This window comes from Zingiber officinale, chromosome 8B (assembly GCF_018446385.1).
Source record: "Zingiber officinale cultivar Zhangliang chromosome 8B, Zo_v1.1, whole genome shotgun sequence".
Lineage (NCBI taxonomy): Eukaryota > Viridiplantae > Streptophyta > Magnoliopsida > Zingiberales > Zingiberaceae > Zingiber > Zingiber officinale.
The window spans coordinates 51,066,458-51,081,996 of NC_056001.1; the positions used below are offsets into that span (position 1 = coordinate 51,066,458).

At 35.4% G+C, this 15,539-nt stretch overlaps 2 protein-coding genes across 5 annotated transcripts in view; one reads left to right on the plus strand and one right to left on the minus strand.

Moving 5' to 3' along the window:
• The window catches only part of LOC122014940 (phospholipase SGR2-like), a 39,857-nt gene extending 29,803 nt beyond the window's left edge, over positions 1-10,054 (plus strand). For 2 of the 4 annotated variants that reach the window (XM_042571491.1, XM_042571492.1), the window contains 7 exons: positions 2,258-2,360; positions 2,559-2,652; positions 2,748-2,810; positions 2,918-2,966; positions 3,061-3,161; positions 7,553-7,599; positions 7,680-8,182. In XM_042571491.1, the coding sequence (XP_042427425.1) occupies positions 2,258-2,360; positions 2,559-2,652; positions 2,748-2,810; positions 2,918-2,966; positions 3,061-3,161; positions 7,553-7,599; positions 7,680-7,920 (698 nt within the window). In that variant the 3' untranslated portion in view covers positions 7,921-8,182. Of the gene's footprint in view, positions 1-2,257; positions 2,361-2,558; positions 2,653-2,747; positions 2,811-2,917; positions 2,967-3,060; positions 3,162-7,552; positions 7,600-7,679; positions 8,183-8,226; positions 8,472-9,781 lie in introns of those variants that run through there. The other 2 variants (XM_042571489.1, XM_042571490.1) reach the window with 2 other exon arrangements.
• Positions 10,055-12,351: 2,297 nt separating this feature from the next.
• On the minus strand, positions 12,352-13,593 carry LOC122015362 (F-box protein At5g07610-like). The gene is made up of 2 exons (XM_042572217.1): positions 13,118-13,593; positions 12,352-13,032 (listed from the first exon to the last, which is right to left on the minus strand). Exons 1-2 carry the CDS (start codon positions 13,544-13,546, stop codon positions 12,391-12,393), a joined length of 1,071 nt encoding a protein of 356 aa, XP_042428151.1. The 5' UTR covers positions 13,547-13,593; the 3' UTR covers positions 12,352-12,390.
• Positions 13,594-15,539: the final 1,946 nt, after the last annotated feature.

Below are 15,539 nucleotides of genomic sequence, written 5' to 3' on the forward strand. Positions count from 1 at the left end.
TGACAACTTTTAAAGTTGAGTTTCTCCTAAGTGTGAATCTACCATCGCCCACGTGCACAAGTTCTCTCACTCTCATCTCACACAATCTTCCAAGCCTCTTTGGTGTATCTTTGGCAATGCTCCTCATCCGTAGTCCCTTGGATGCCCATGTCATCCTTCTCCGATCTTCCTAGACCTTGAGCTATTCAGTCACCAGACCCTGGTCGCTACAAGTCTCCATGTATATCAACATCAAGTTCTATATGACTTCACACATATATTAGATCAAGATACCTAACTTAAACTTTTTACCTAAACTATCAAAACTGTGATGAATCCTAATCACAAGGGCATCATTGCACCAACAAGTTTCCGTTGTTGAAAAGGAAATAAATTGGAGCATAACTTGATCCCAATTAAATTTTAAACTTATTGTTTGGTAAAGTTGTTGAGTTATTTGGTAATTTAGGATTGTCACCTTTTCTCTTTTGTAATTAATTAGAGGGATAATTTATCAATTATGTGAGGCGCATTTACCAATTTGGTCATTTATTTCATAGTTTCCATTAGGGTTATTGTTAGTATTAGCCCTAAGAGTCAATTATAAGATGATTAGGCTTATTGGGTTAATGGATATGGATTGGCTTATTGGGTTAAAGGTTAATTCAATATACTAAATCCAACCCATTAAGATTAATGAATATTAATAGAGATTAATTTATCATTAATCAAAAGAAGACACAAGAGACACAAACCTTTGGTATGCCTTGGATGAGTACAAAAGGCTTTTGGAATTCTTTTCATGAGATGAAATTTGATTCTTCTTCTTCTTCCTCTTGATCTTCTCTTGGCCGAACCTCCTAGAGTGGCTAGCACCACGAAGGTGATTTTTCTCTGAATCGTGAGTTCGTGAGACGAACGGAAGAGCGTGTTTGTGTGGATACCGTAGAGGCACGAACACTTGATCGTGCTGAAATCTGCATCCAAAGACAAATTGCTGTCGAGACTACTTTGGGCACGCAACAAAGGTAACGATTTTATGTGATAGAGTAGTAAAAACGTAATATACAGTATTCGTAAGGATCTCTGGAGGGATCCTTTTTCTGAATGTGATTATTTTTCTCATAATATCCCTACAGTTATGTCTATAAAAGAAGTGAAGAGTCCATGTATAGATGCTGATTCAAGTAGATAGGAAGGTATGGAGGAGTAAATGAATCATGAAGAGAACTCTAATTGACATCATTACAAGAGATATGGGAAGTATTATTAATATGGCTTTATATAACATCTTGATCCGTGTATCCCATCCCAAATACATGGATCTTGCTTTTCATATTGAGTACAACCAGACAAAAAAGATCAGGATGAAAATATATAGCCAACCTTAAATATTCATGATCTTACTTTTTGTTCTTTATACATTCTTATTTTACATTGTAGTTAATGGATAATCCGTAAGAATTAAGAATTGCTTTTTTAAGGGCTCAGAAGTCGTGTAAAAGGGCTCATTGCATTGGCTTAAATTGTGGTGGTGTTTTTCCACTCAATGGATTTTTCAGTTTTTGTTCTCTGTACTGCATGAGGTCCAACTACCTAGAAAGGGTACTCTTCATGCAGTTGCTTTGTGCATATTTTATTTGCAAAGCATCTTTAACTTGATTAGGTCTGCAGGTCAGAATGTCACTGCCTTAATTGGCTTGCTTGCATGTCCTATACTATCATGGACTTTGTCATCGAGGCATTTTAATTTTGAGTATGTGTGATCTGCTACATGGACTTTTATCCTTCAACTCTAACTTTATGCATGACTATAAAAAAAAAAGGGTAGTTCCACGAAGCTCCAGCCAATGTAGGATTCCGTGGAAAGGGTCTATTATACGCAGCCTTACCCTACTTTGCAAGATATTGTTTCTAAGACTCGAACTCGTAACCTTTAGGTCACACGGCAGCAACTTTACCGTTGCACCAAGGCTCCCTTTCTTATGCATGACTATATTATTAGTGAAATTTAGATCACTTGAACCACTTCTAAACATTGTTAAGTAGAGTTTTGTTTAGTCCCCTCCACTCTTTACACCTACAACTCCAATTGATTTTAGTTGTTGTCTTAGTATAGAATCTATTGATCATCTATCAACTTCCTTTCAGCTTGTGTTACCTCATGGAACTTTGCTTCCCTTGTTATTTCTACATGTGAAATCTTCAATCAGATATCACTGCATCATTTGCTCGTGGTGGATTAACAGTTAACAAAAGCTAGCTTTATTCCCTTTAGGCAGGGGACAAGACTATTGGAAGGACGAAACAATAATTGAAGAAATTCCTGCCTGCAGACAAATGTTGAACATTTTTCATCCTTTTGATCCTGTAGCATACAGGTTTGTCCAATACTTCTTGGTCTTTCTTCAGATGATTCTTCTGTGTATTGATTGGATAATGTTGCATTGAATGTGTATTTCGATTAGCTAATTACAACCATGTAATATTGTACCTATTGCCTCCTATTTGTTCTAAAATATGATCATCTATTTTGAAGTGAGAAATATTTGATGAATCTAGACTGGACTTTCATACAGAGTAGAACCATTGATCTGCAAGGAGTACATTTGCAAGCGTCCTGTTATTATTCCTTATCATAGGGGTGGGAAACGGTTGCATACTGGGTTTCAGGCAAGATATGCTTGATAACTTTTGACAAGGTCTAAGTATTTTGGTGTGTTGTAGTAATCTCTCTCCGTTGTCTTATTTTCTTGATTCTCTTGTAGGAGTTCACAGAAGAAATAGCTTCGCATTCTAGAACTTTGAAGAGTCAAATAAATTCTCTGACGGTATTAACACATTTATTTCTTTTAACTTCATTATTTGGCAAGTACCATATATGTTTAATATCAAACCACTTTAAGGTAGCTTAGTGAGACAAATTTTCTTTTGATAGGTTAACATAGCCAGCATGTTTCAACCACAGAACAAGGATAACAATGAAGGTAAATGTGGATATGATTTTGGAAATATTTTTGAGATGCTTTTGACTTGTAGAGTTTGCTGAAAAGGCTTTAACTAATAATTCATACATTGTAGGCACCTTAGACGCATTCAAAGAAAAAGAGAGATCATACGGTTCCTTCATGATTGAAAAACTAACTGGCAATGAAGATGGTCGAGTTGATCATGCTCTCCAAGTACGGGAAAACTGATCTTATTTTCACTTTATGTTTGTAGGCATGAATAATTTTGCATATGAATCTCGTATTAAATAATGGGACTATATTCATTACTTGGCTTTCCAAGCAAGAAGAGGATCCATATTTTTCCATTAAATTGCAAGCCAACTATTATTTTATCTTGCACCATACTTGTTAATCTGCGCTTTATGATTTTTCAAACCCAAGTAGAACCATTCATATCACTCAACTTATAGGCTTTGATGGAAACCTAAACACTAGGACAAATCAGAAATTGGGTTGAACAACTCACAATTCCATTGGACATAAGGTGTATTTTTATTTATTGTGTAACTAGATGGATCATAAATTGATAATACTGATAGAAGAGACTGGTTTAAAAATATGTTCTAGAACCTTGCTTCACCAAATTGACTTAAACTTCTCAAGATTTATAAACAAAGTTAGTATAGTAAAGTTAAGTTGATTCCCCTGCAACTCTCACTCGATGGGGAAAGAATGCCTCCCTCAAAAAGAAATGCTAGCTTAAAACAAGTAAGGTCTAAAGTATTATTATGTATCGAATTTTACTCTACACTGAACAATAAATTTTTGGCACCATGCTATGTCAACATGACATCCTTTGGCACATTTCAAAGCTTGTTGTGATTAGCTCAAATTTGTTTGAATCACCTTCCATTTAACTTGTTTGCCTTTTAAAGTTTAATGAAATTAACATTTTAGAGCAACAATTTGTAAAAATATAACAAATGCCAACAAATGATTATATTTTATTAGTACAAAATAACTCTCATGCATTAAATGAGATTCATGCAGTATCTTAATGAGATAAAACTCAAGATCATGTTTTAAAATCTCATACCATGTCAGGCAACATGGTCAAAAGGTAATGTTCTGATAGATTAACAAAACTCGATACTAGTAATCTATATTTTCTGTTGTTGTGTCAATCATCTCTATGAGTATTGTGTCATTCTCACATTTGGCGCTCCTTTGTATGCTACAATATGTGTCAAGATGAATTGAAATAATATTTGTTATTTTTTAGGTTTTGTTCATATAAGACAGTGTTTGATTATATTTCAGTTATGTCATTAAGCATTTAAATTGCAATTTGGATGAGTATAGAATATTGATGCATCTCAATTTCTTCAACTTTGGTATTACCTTTCTTCTTTATTATTGTTGGTGCTCTAGTTAGTAACTTCCCTTCTTTTCCTCCCCTATTTTTTAGTGCTTGTCTCCTCGCTATGATCAATAAACTAAATTAAACGATGAACTGACAGAAGTGAAGCTTCCTGTTTGAATTGACGCTATCAAGATGGAAGCACAACGATATTTATAGGATCACATAGGCCTGGGTAGGGGAGGATTTGAATAAACGACATTTGCTTCTTGCAAAACACTACTCGATTCAATTGTTGATCTAATGTACACATGTATGAACAATTAAAGTGTCAAATGCGCAATACAAAATAAATATACAATTAAACACAATAGTAATACAAGATATAATGTGGTTGGAGATTTACTCTACAGCTATGACTTTTGTCGTGCATGGTGTGTCACCGCTAATAGAATCCACTTTTCATCCTTAAAATGAGGTAATAGATAAAAGTTTCACAAACTGAAGATAAATCCTCATTGAAGATGAAACCTCTTGGGCATAAGAGTTCAACGTAAAAGAATGAGATTTTCACACAAGATAAAATCTCATGAGGATGAAACCTCGATCAAAAAAATATATTCTAAACACGGGTGGAACCTTAACAAAATGGCATTTCAGCAAGCTAAAAAAATTCGACCCAGTGCTAGATATCCTCTAGCGATGGCACTTTTGATCTTCTTCCTCTCTAAATAATATAAGAATTAAGTCTAGATGGAAAGCCTCACCTCTCACTAAAGTAGATGAAAATCTAACCCATAAGTGACAAGAATGTTACTGAAGGAGCTTCAAACAAGGATGAAACCTTGATTTAACCTTTCAAAGCTCTCTTTACACTTCAAGAATGATAGAGTAATAAATATATTTTTATGCAACTTTTAATGTCAAAAGAATCACCAAAAACACTTTTAAATTTATCCTTGACGGTAATTTCTATTCTTAGGTTGGTTTAATAAAACCCTTAGTGCCTAACTCTTAGAAATCCAGCCTTTGCAAGCTAATAAATACTTTTGGTCAATCTGGCAAAATCCTAGTCATTTCATCCAACTTAGGTCTACCTACTAAAACTTGTAAGTAATCTTACATTGATACTGCCTGTCTAAGTCTTCTTAGGTAAAACAACCCTTAGTGTACCAGAAATTATAGGTTGACCTACCTACAATCAAGGTCACATAAGCACTTAGATAAAACTCCTTAGACAATACTTCATGCCTAGAAACTAAATTGTATCTTTACCTTCACTTTTACTCGAACAAATCCAAAATACATCAATGATCAACACAAGAGACCTTGGGTCCAATCTCCAAGCTCCATCCTCAAGGTTGAAGCTCCAAACGGCTCCATGATCTATGTTAACCCCATCATCCACACTCAAGCTTATCACCTCAATCCCCTAAATCACATGAGTAATCCTACACACTTAAGGAAATTATAAATACAAACTTCTAACTTAAAGCGCTTTGCCAAAACATAAAAACACTATGGCACTGTTAGACCTCACCACAAGGAAGGAATAATGTCCCAACAATATTTACCCATGCTGACATAGTCAGCAGCTAGAATGATACAGTTTGGTCGTCCCATCCCAAATCTATTAGCATCTGAAACCATAATTTCAACTTCCACTGGATCTGTTTCTCTTAAAGACTTAAAAGTAAACTGAAAAAACATTATAAACAATGGATATAAGGGACTAATGGAAATGTAGACTTTCCTATACTATTCCTTCACCTGGATCGATAGCACAGAGACCTTGCATTCGAACTTCCATTTTGATGCTAGAGAAGGGAACTAATCTGGAAAGAGATTGAGATAGGAAGGCAGAACAATTACTCACTAGAAATTGTTGGCATTCAGGACAAGGACACTCTGCCATAGGGAGGAAAAGCATTATGAAAGACATTGAGCATGTGAACGTTTAGCATAAGATTTGTGCTTAAGAATCACATGTAAAAGATAGGGAGGATTTATCTGCTCAGTATAGTTTCAAAGATTGTTGAGCCTGAGATGGCACTTAGTTTATCTATCTTCTACTTTCTGTGTTCTAGACTCGTGGCTTGTTTCTGTCATAGTAGTCAGTATTCATTTGACAAGGGATCTGTTCATTAATTGCTAAAAGGATTAACTGTTGACGATCTTAAGACCATTACACCTTGGACAATAAAAGCATGTTAAAATTTGTCTTTCTGAAGAAGTCTTCATGTGAAAAATTTAGATTTACTCAAAATAACTCTATATGCTAATATAGTAAACAATTGCACTTTCTACAACTGATTTGGATGATGGCATAAAAAGTTGAGGCTCTCTCGCCTTTCTCTCTCACACACAAACATTAGCATTTTTCTTATTTTTCACTCATAATGCATTCAAGTGTGATTATCTTTTTGTGTAATATCTTTGTTGCCATGATTATTTTTCTTATTTTTATCTTTCTTTTGAAAATATTTTCCTTTAGCAACATTGTTTCAAAAAGTCTCCATCTGAGCCACTTATAAGATTGAATAAGCTTATGCAGTGTGGGACCCTTATGACATTTGCTTATGAGCGTAGGTATCATGCTGGCTAAATCATTCCCTAGTTCATTAAAGTCTAAACAATGTTGAACCCTTGAAGGTAATATTGATTAAATTAAACCAATTTTGCTAATTGATAAAATAAAAACAGTAGCAAGTTTTATGTATTGCCACTAAATAGGTAATATTTTTCTATAAATTGCAGAGGTTGGTTAACATGCATTCTTACATCTGATATGTTGTGTGATTTGTGTGATATGTATTGCTTAGATGAATGTACATAATATTTACTAGAAATGCTAAATTAAATGATTAATTTAATTTTTATGTAACAGATGTAAACTTTTATTGAAATGATTGCTTGGGTTAATAAAGTTGATGATATATTATATGTAAACTCATATATAGACATGTGATGTTATACATCATTGTCATTATAATAACCATTTTTAAAACATGTACTCGATATGCACTTGCACATGTGTCCTCATTTTTCATTAGCGTTATGCAATGGTTTGACAGTAATCCGCCTATATGCTTTTTTAAAACCTTGAATAACCATGCTTCTATGCTTGCAAAACCTTTTTACAAATATTTCTACCTTAGCAATAACTACTCTTCTAGGTTCTGCAGAGCCTTCTCAAGTGATTAATCCAATGTGTTTATCAAAAGCTAAGATTATTGATGGTTGCACCTTCTTGATTTTGTAGGATATAACATTTCGGCATCCATACCTATCAGTTATGAAGTCACACACGTAAGGACTAATGATGCTCGTACCTCTCAATTGAATGATTCTTTTTGTTCAATGGTTTTAATGCAGTCTGCTTCTTTCAGTAATTACTGGCGTGATAAGGACACTGCTCTTTTTATTTTAAATCATTTATATCGTGATATTCCTGAAGAGCCTTATACAAGTAGTGGAGAGACAACTAATCTAAGTGGTCCGAGCAGTCAAAGAGTGCCAACAAAATTGTTCTACGAGCGAGATATCATTGCTGAGGAGACCCCATTGACATTTTCTGACAGATATTCTATTAAGGAATTCTCAAGGGAAGTGAAGAATGTTTCCAGATAGTTCTTTGGCCTTTATCTATCAGTAAAATGAGTGAGTAAAGTTTACTTATTTTTTGGTTTCTCGAAATGTAGCATGAATTTGTGTTTTGCTGATCTGATTTTTTGAGTTTTAGAGGATGGAAGTAAGTGTGGGTACAATTTAATTGGTTATGTGTTGAAGCACATATTCAAACCACCGACATTCTTGGGTTCTATTATTTTAAATTAAATAATTATTACATAATCTATAAAACTGTAATCCACCTTGTACAACACATTTCTCAGTATAGCTATGGAGTGATATATTTAGTAAAGTTTTGGTTTACAGGATGGAAGCAGGGATCACAGATTTCCCAAACTGTTAAACTGAAATCAAGCAGAAGAATACATGGTTATATCTTATGTTATTCTTGTGTTCTATTTGCGGTTGGGTTGATGGTCTGCCATACAAGTGTGTTCTCGCATGTTTTTTGTTTTTCTGGTTCATGTAAGATGAGAAAAATGGTGCAAGGCCCTCTGACAAAAAGCAGCCTTTTTTATGGACTAGTGCAACTTATGCTTGTGAGATGCTACTGGATTAACCTATCTAGGCTGAATTTTTTACATTTGAGTTTTCTATTCCTTGTCATATTTTGTGAAAATTTGAAAGTATTTTATTGGCATATGTAGGAAAAGAACGCAGCCCATTTAGTAGACTCCAAAACTACTCATGATGATAAAGACCGAGTTAGATAAGTTTGTAGTGTAGTGATTTACTTCACATTTTTGTGTTGGAAGAGCTAAGAATGTATGGGCACATAAGATGGCTAATTTGGCATTGAGAAAGGTAGAGGAGTTAATGTTAGTGGATGCATGATGTGTACCATCTCCAATCGGTACCCTTTTACACTATTTTGGTGTAAAAGGGACATCAAATCTCCTCCAATGAAAATCCTAAAATTTACACCAAAATGGTGCAAGTGAACAGTGCAGCACCATCTTGGTGTTACACTGTTCACTTGCACCAAAATGGTGCAAGTACGGTTTATTTTAAATATAATATATGATAATATTAAATTTATATTTAAAATATTCTTAAATATTATAAATTAATATTATTTAATTTAATTTATTATGTAAATTTTATATGTTATAAATTTATATTAATTATTAACTTAAATAAGTAATATTTAAAATATTTGTTATATTACTAAGATTATAAATATATTAAAATTTATAATATTGGTCATTTCTTTAAATATTAGTATGTTTATTAAATTATTTCTAATAAAATTATAAAAATACTAATTTTTATGTTCTTGTAACTAAAAACATAATATCATAAAAATTAGTTATTATGTACAATAAAATTATTAATTTTAATAGTAATTATTATCGTAATAAAAATATTTAACAAATTAATATGTATATCGAATAATAAATTATAAGATGGAAAAATAGAATATTTTAAAGAATATTCCTTTTATGTAGGAAATGGTATGTATTGGTTGGAGTTGAAAAAATTTTTGGTGCTCAAACGACACTAAATTGGTATTGAAAGTGCACCAAAATATGTTTGAGTGTTTAGATGGTCTAAGTTTTTGAATGATATAATGGAATATTTGGCTGTTATCCTTTAGAAAAAAAAAAGACTGGTAATTTAGTTGAATAGTGAATTTACTCCACATTTTATATTATAACTTTGCATTTAAGCAAAATTGATCGTAGTAATATAATGCAACGCAAAACTGAAATGCCTACACGAGCTATTGTCCTTAAGGCGAGAATCTCTGTACCCATCTGCTTCATTTCAAATTTTTATCATCAACTGCAGTTGCCAAAGTGAGTTCAAGATTATGCTTGTACTCAGTTCTATTATCGACTGATGCATTTTTACTCTGCAGAAGTAAACTCAAAAAGTATGCGCCGAAGGCATGTTCTTTAGCCCGAGGGTTGCGGAAGCCTTCTGTATAAATGCGTACCACTGAATTGCCATCCTTAAGTAGGTTAATTTTGCTCTTTCTACGTTGTGTACGTATACATACAGTGAATTTTCATTTATTTTCTTTAGTTTTAAACTGAAAAGTATAGCATTGTATAAGAATACACTACGGGATGTAATGCTTCGGTTTTATTTTTTCAATGGTAATTATGTCCGAGCAATGTTTATTAGTTAAGATTTTGATATCTTAACTAATAAAAAATATAAAAACAAATAAATTAATAAATTTTATTAGTTAAGACTTTGATATCTTAACTAATAAAAAATATAAAAACAAATAAATTAATAAATTTTATTAGTTAAGACTTTGATATCTATGTAATCATATCTTAACTTTAATACAATATAAATGATTTAGTAAGCATAATGGTATATGAATATTATTTTTTTAAAAAAATAAAATATTGATTATTTGAACTTATTTTTTTTCCCTTTTTTTGTATGTATTTTCTTTAGTTAATATAATTTTATCTTAGAAAAAAAATTATCTTAGGACCGAGGGAGTGTTAAGAGGTAGCTTTTGGATGAGTTTTCTAATAAATATCATTTCAACATCTTAGCTCTATTTAATCTCGTGATGATGTGAAGGTCGATAGATCAGTGGTTTTTGAGGTGGGGGTTGTTCGACCAAGCTCGAGAAGTTCGACTTGCGCACACTAAAACGAATGTCAAAGGGCGCTGAGGTATTCGACAAAGCTTCTAATGGTTAAGTCACTACAGATAATAAACACTGAAGAATAAAACATAGAGAAGAAAAGCGCCTTAGCATAAATGACATATCAACCTAACTTAGTATTTATAGGTGTAGGTTTAGAAAGATCTATAGAGATCAAAGTAATGTTCTCCAAGAAAGTATAAAAAGTCTTAACAGTTTCAGTCATTAATCTTATTAATTATAAACACTTTCACTAATAGTAATCGTTTGGTTGTTTCTGTCATTATCTTCATAAATGAAGAACATTTGCCAGTGGCGAGTTGAAAAACTGAAAATGCCCAGAGTAAGCTCGGAGTACATCATGAGAAAGGATCGTGGAGCTCAAAGTATTAAGCTCGAGCTAAAAAAAAACTCAAAAAGACTCAGCATGGAACGTCGACCTATAGATCTAGATGTGTCGACCCAACTTGAAAACTTAACTTATAGATGTTGATTTATTGATGCTTATTCATCGGTCCAGTTCAAAAGTGACAGCCCAACAATTCAGTAGTTTAATTCATTCATTGTATGACCTACAGTCCATTTATAATCGCAAAGAGAGTTAAATCACAAGATTAATTTATAATCATCTGCCAAATAGCTAGGCTAGGGGTAGGAAGAATTTTTCACGAATACATGTGAGTCAAATTCATTTATTTGGTAAAAGATTTTATGCAGACCCTTGACGTCCCATACGATCAGCCTCACAATCATTTATAGAAAGGAGCATATCTTGATTTACTAATTTTATCATGTGATAATCAACTCAGCCCAACCTGGGGGTGAGTCAAATTCAAATTCATTCATTGGTGTAGTAAAGGAATCTATGCTCACCTCAGACATTCCTCACAGTCTGTCCCTAAGTTATATAAAAGGAGATAAATCACAGAATCAGCTTATAGTTGATTGCCAAGTGACTAGTAGGTGGGAGGAATTTTTTTTCCCGAGGGTATGCATTAGTTGGGAATCTATCTCTTGTCCCATTGTGGTAAGTATGTCACCCTCTAACCAATTAGGCATCCCATGAGGAAAAATTCAAATTCATTCACTGTAGCAAACGGTGATTATGCTCGTCCAATCGCCCCTCAGTCCATCCCTAGATCATGTAAAAGGAGGTAAATCACGGATCAACTTATAGTCAATCGCCAAATTGACTAGAAGGTGGGAGGAGTTTTTTTTTCTCATGTGGGCATGTGCCCACAATAAATTGATTCCTTGCCCCATCAAAATAAATGTCATCCTCTGTCCGATTTAACATCCCATAGGGACAAATTCAAATGCATTCACTTATGTAATAAAAGATGATTATATTCATCCTATACACCCCTTACAATCCACCCCTAAGTTAGATAAAAAAAGGTAAATCACGAGATCAATTAATAATTGACCACCAAATTCGTTAGAGGTGGGATAATTTTTTTCCCGAGGACATGCGTTCATTGAGAATTGATCTCTTATCTCATTGTAATAAGTAAGTATGTCACCCTCAAACTAACTAAATATTTCGTAGGGACAAATTCAAATTCATTCACCCCTAACGATCACGTTAACTTATAACCCACGTCAAACGAGGGTAAGAGAGTTTTTTTTTTCTAAATTCAAAATCATTTGTAACCTTGGTGCTCCTCGAATTATTTCATTACTAAAGGTCAATCATCGAATTAGTTTTTAATCGATCGTTTTAGAGTGAGTGGGTTTTTTAAAATAAATTTTAAATTCAAATTCAAATTTAAATTTAAATTCAAATTCAAATTCATTCGCGAGTCCAGTTGAAAAGGTGAAAGAAAACAACACATTAACCCTTTTGTTATAATAATTCAGTTGGCTAAGCAATCTGACATGTAGCGCGAAAAGGGAAACACCCAAATCTGCACCAGGTAAGTCTTCTCCTTCTCCTTCTCCTCCTTCTCCTCCTCTTTCCTAAACTCGCAAATCTCCCCCAATTCCTCCTTCCCCAAGTCATACGCCACTATCCTCCCCGGCGTCCGCAGGTACACCACCCCCTCCCTCTCCGGATGCACCGCCAACAGATGCAGCTGCTTCTGCTGCAAATTCCCCGGAACTCGCCTCAAGATCGCGTCCGCATCCACGCTGTACCTCAACGCCCACCCGCCGCCGCCGCCTCCCCCTCCGCCCTCCAGCGCCCAAACCTTGATCCGCCCTTCTTCCTCGCACGCGTAATGCAACCGCCCTCCAGATCGGTCGACGCACGCCCCCGGCTTCACGCCCACCGGAAGATCGATTAGGCGGCAGGGCAACGCGTCGTCGTCGAGGTCGATGGCGACGATGTGGTGGGGGTAAGCGAGGACGTAGAGGGTTCCGGCAAAATAGCGCAAGGAGGCGGTCAGAGAATCGGAGTCGATGCCCCAGTGAACCCGGCGCTCGGCCCACCCACCGGTCGAGGACGAGAAGACCTCGATCTGCGACCCCTGCGGAAGCCATCCGGCGAAGGAGACAACCTGCCGATTGCAAATCGGTTAGCCACGGGAATAATTCAATTTAGCCCTCAGATGTTTCTTTATTTACTGCTTTGCCTCCGTGCACCTTGTAGCCCTTGGAATGGTAGGAATCGAAGGCCAAGACGGAGAGGAGAGTGGTCCTGCGCGCCGGCGGCAGCCCAGCCCACCTCTTCGTAATCGGACTGAGCACGTAGAAGGAGGCGCTGCTGGCAGAGTAGGCGAGCAGCAGGCCGCCGCAGCAGTCCACGATGTCCGACTTACCGTGCAGCGGGAAGAACTCCAGCCCACACTCCCGGAGCTCGCCGGCGTCGTTGGAGGTGCACGCGAACCGGGGCTCTCTGTTGGCGGCGCTGCAATGGTAGAAGACGGCGGAGGTGAGCAGCGGCAGCCGGCGGCGGAGATAGTCGTCGTTGGAGATGAGGCCGTGCCATGCCTTGGAGACGCACTTGAACCGGAAGAGCGACTTGAGGGGAAGCCTGGTGAGGATCTCCACGGAGACGTCATCGTTCGCCATCGATCAAGGATGGATAAGAGTTATATTACAAGGTAAATAATCTATTACATCTCTCTCTATATATATATATTTATTTATTCTTAAAAGATGCTTAGGAAGCCAGAAAACCAGGATAACGACTTGAACGCGGTGATGCGTTATGAGTTGTGGCGTGGTGTCGGCGTCGCGTGGAGTGAGAGGGAAGATGAGGCTGCTTGTTGCGTCGTTGCTTTGCTTGCTTGGGCGGTTGATGTACGCAAAGCGAGCGTCCGTTCTGTTCTTCGAAAGCGGAAAATGAGGCGGCGTAGTGGGGAGGTGGAGGTGGTGAGAGATGGCGTGGTTGTTTGACACGTTGAAACGTGGAGGGAGCATCTTAAAAATAAATAAAAAAACCAATTATATTTGTATTATTATATTATTATAAATATAATAATATTTTAATAATTAAAATTAAAAAGTCAAATAAGACAGTTAACTCCAGCTTGTTTATGTGTCTAACGTCCTTGACTGATCATCGCATGATAAAATTATCAAGCTCGATTACGTGTCTAACGCCCCTGACTGAGGATCGCATGATAAAATTATCAAGCTCGATTACGTGTCTAACGCCCCTGACTGAGGATCGATTTTCGGTGAAATCAAAAGAAATATTTCATTTTCTCATACGATGACTTCCTTAAATTTTTTAATTTCAGTTGTATGGGATGCTCGAGATCAATGTATAACTTTTACCAAATTATCTAATTAATTATAATTTAAGTTTGTTTAATAATATGAAAATGATATATTAACGAGTCAAATTTGAATTAAGCTCATTTAACTTTTAATTAAATTATTTTTTAATCGAATTCGAGCTTATTTAATTTCATTATGAACTCAATTTGAGTTTAAGAATTAAAGTTTGAATCGAATTCAAGTTCGAGCTTAAGGAAAAATTAATCGAGTGGAGCTAAACCCACCCTAGTGATCATTCATTTCAATTTTTTTTTTTACTATTCGACTAAATTTTTTTTTAGTAATCGTCCGTGATTTATCTCTTCCGTGTTAGTCTTGAGATGGACTGGCGGGGACGATGGAGACGAACGTATTTATCTTTTGCCACAATTCATTTCAATTTTTTGCTTTTTTTTCCTAGAATATGAAGTTAATTTATAGTTTGATGTTAATGCAACTTTTAAAATGGTTAATTAAATGTTACATTCTTAGAATGAAACGTAGATTTATCTATTATTAAAATTTCCTAGAATATGACTTATTTTCTAAAAATATTTTTGGTGAGCTACTTCAATTCATATGTCATTAATGTTTTATTTAGCAGGCGTGGATTGCGGAAGGAAAAAAACAAGAAAAAAAAACACGAAAAGGAGAAGAAAAAAAATGAGAAAAAAAAGGCAGCCGATTGATGTAAGTTAAATAAGCTGTTGAAGAAAAATTGTAAGAAAACGATCTAAATTCTGATGTGACTAAGTCGAGCAGAAGTGGCTAGAGGTGCTTTTGTAATCAACGTCGTCCAGCTTGAGTAGAAGTTTATAATGGCGGATTCTCCCACGTTCGGTGTGACCGATTAATGATTTTATCATAAAGGCGGATTCTGAGGGGATTTTAAAAGAGGGTTGAACGTTGCTGTGTTTCAGAGCTCATGCTTCACGAAAATAAAAAGTTGGTCATGTTTCATGAAAATAGGTGCTAAGCATGCGAGATGGTGGTAAAAAATGCATCAACTTCTTCACCTACACCTAAGATGAAGGTTGAAAAAGTATCCACCGCTGCAACTGAGCAGAGAGGTAAGACCCATGACACGGAGCGTCAAAAAATATCAACCTGTGGAGTAAGAATGCACCACCTTCCATACTTGTAAAAGTAGTAGAGTGGGGCTTCCACGGGCTTAGTTAAGTTGATAAATGACAAATTAATTACCACATAAGATTTTTTGAGATCGAATCCTTGCAATCCGTGTAAACTTACTCCACTTGTCACTTGTCTTCTCAATCATCATGATTTAACTCTTCCGTGT

Coding starts and splice junctions, on each gene's coding strand:
- LOC122015362 (XM_042572217.1), bottom strand. CDS start 13,546: ATGGCGAACGATGACGTCTCCGTGGAGATCCTCACCAGGCTTCCCCTC. Junction 13,033..13,117: donor ACCATTCCAAGGGCTACAAG/GTGCACGGAGGC, acceptor TGCAATCGGCAG/GTTGTCTCCTTCGCCGGATG.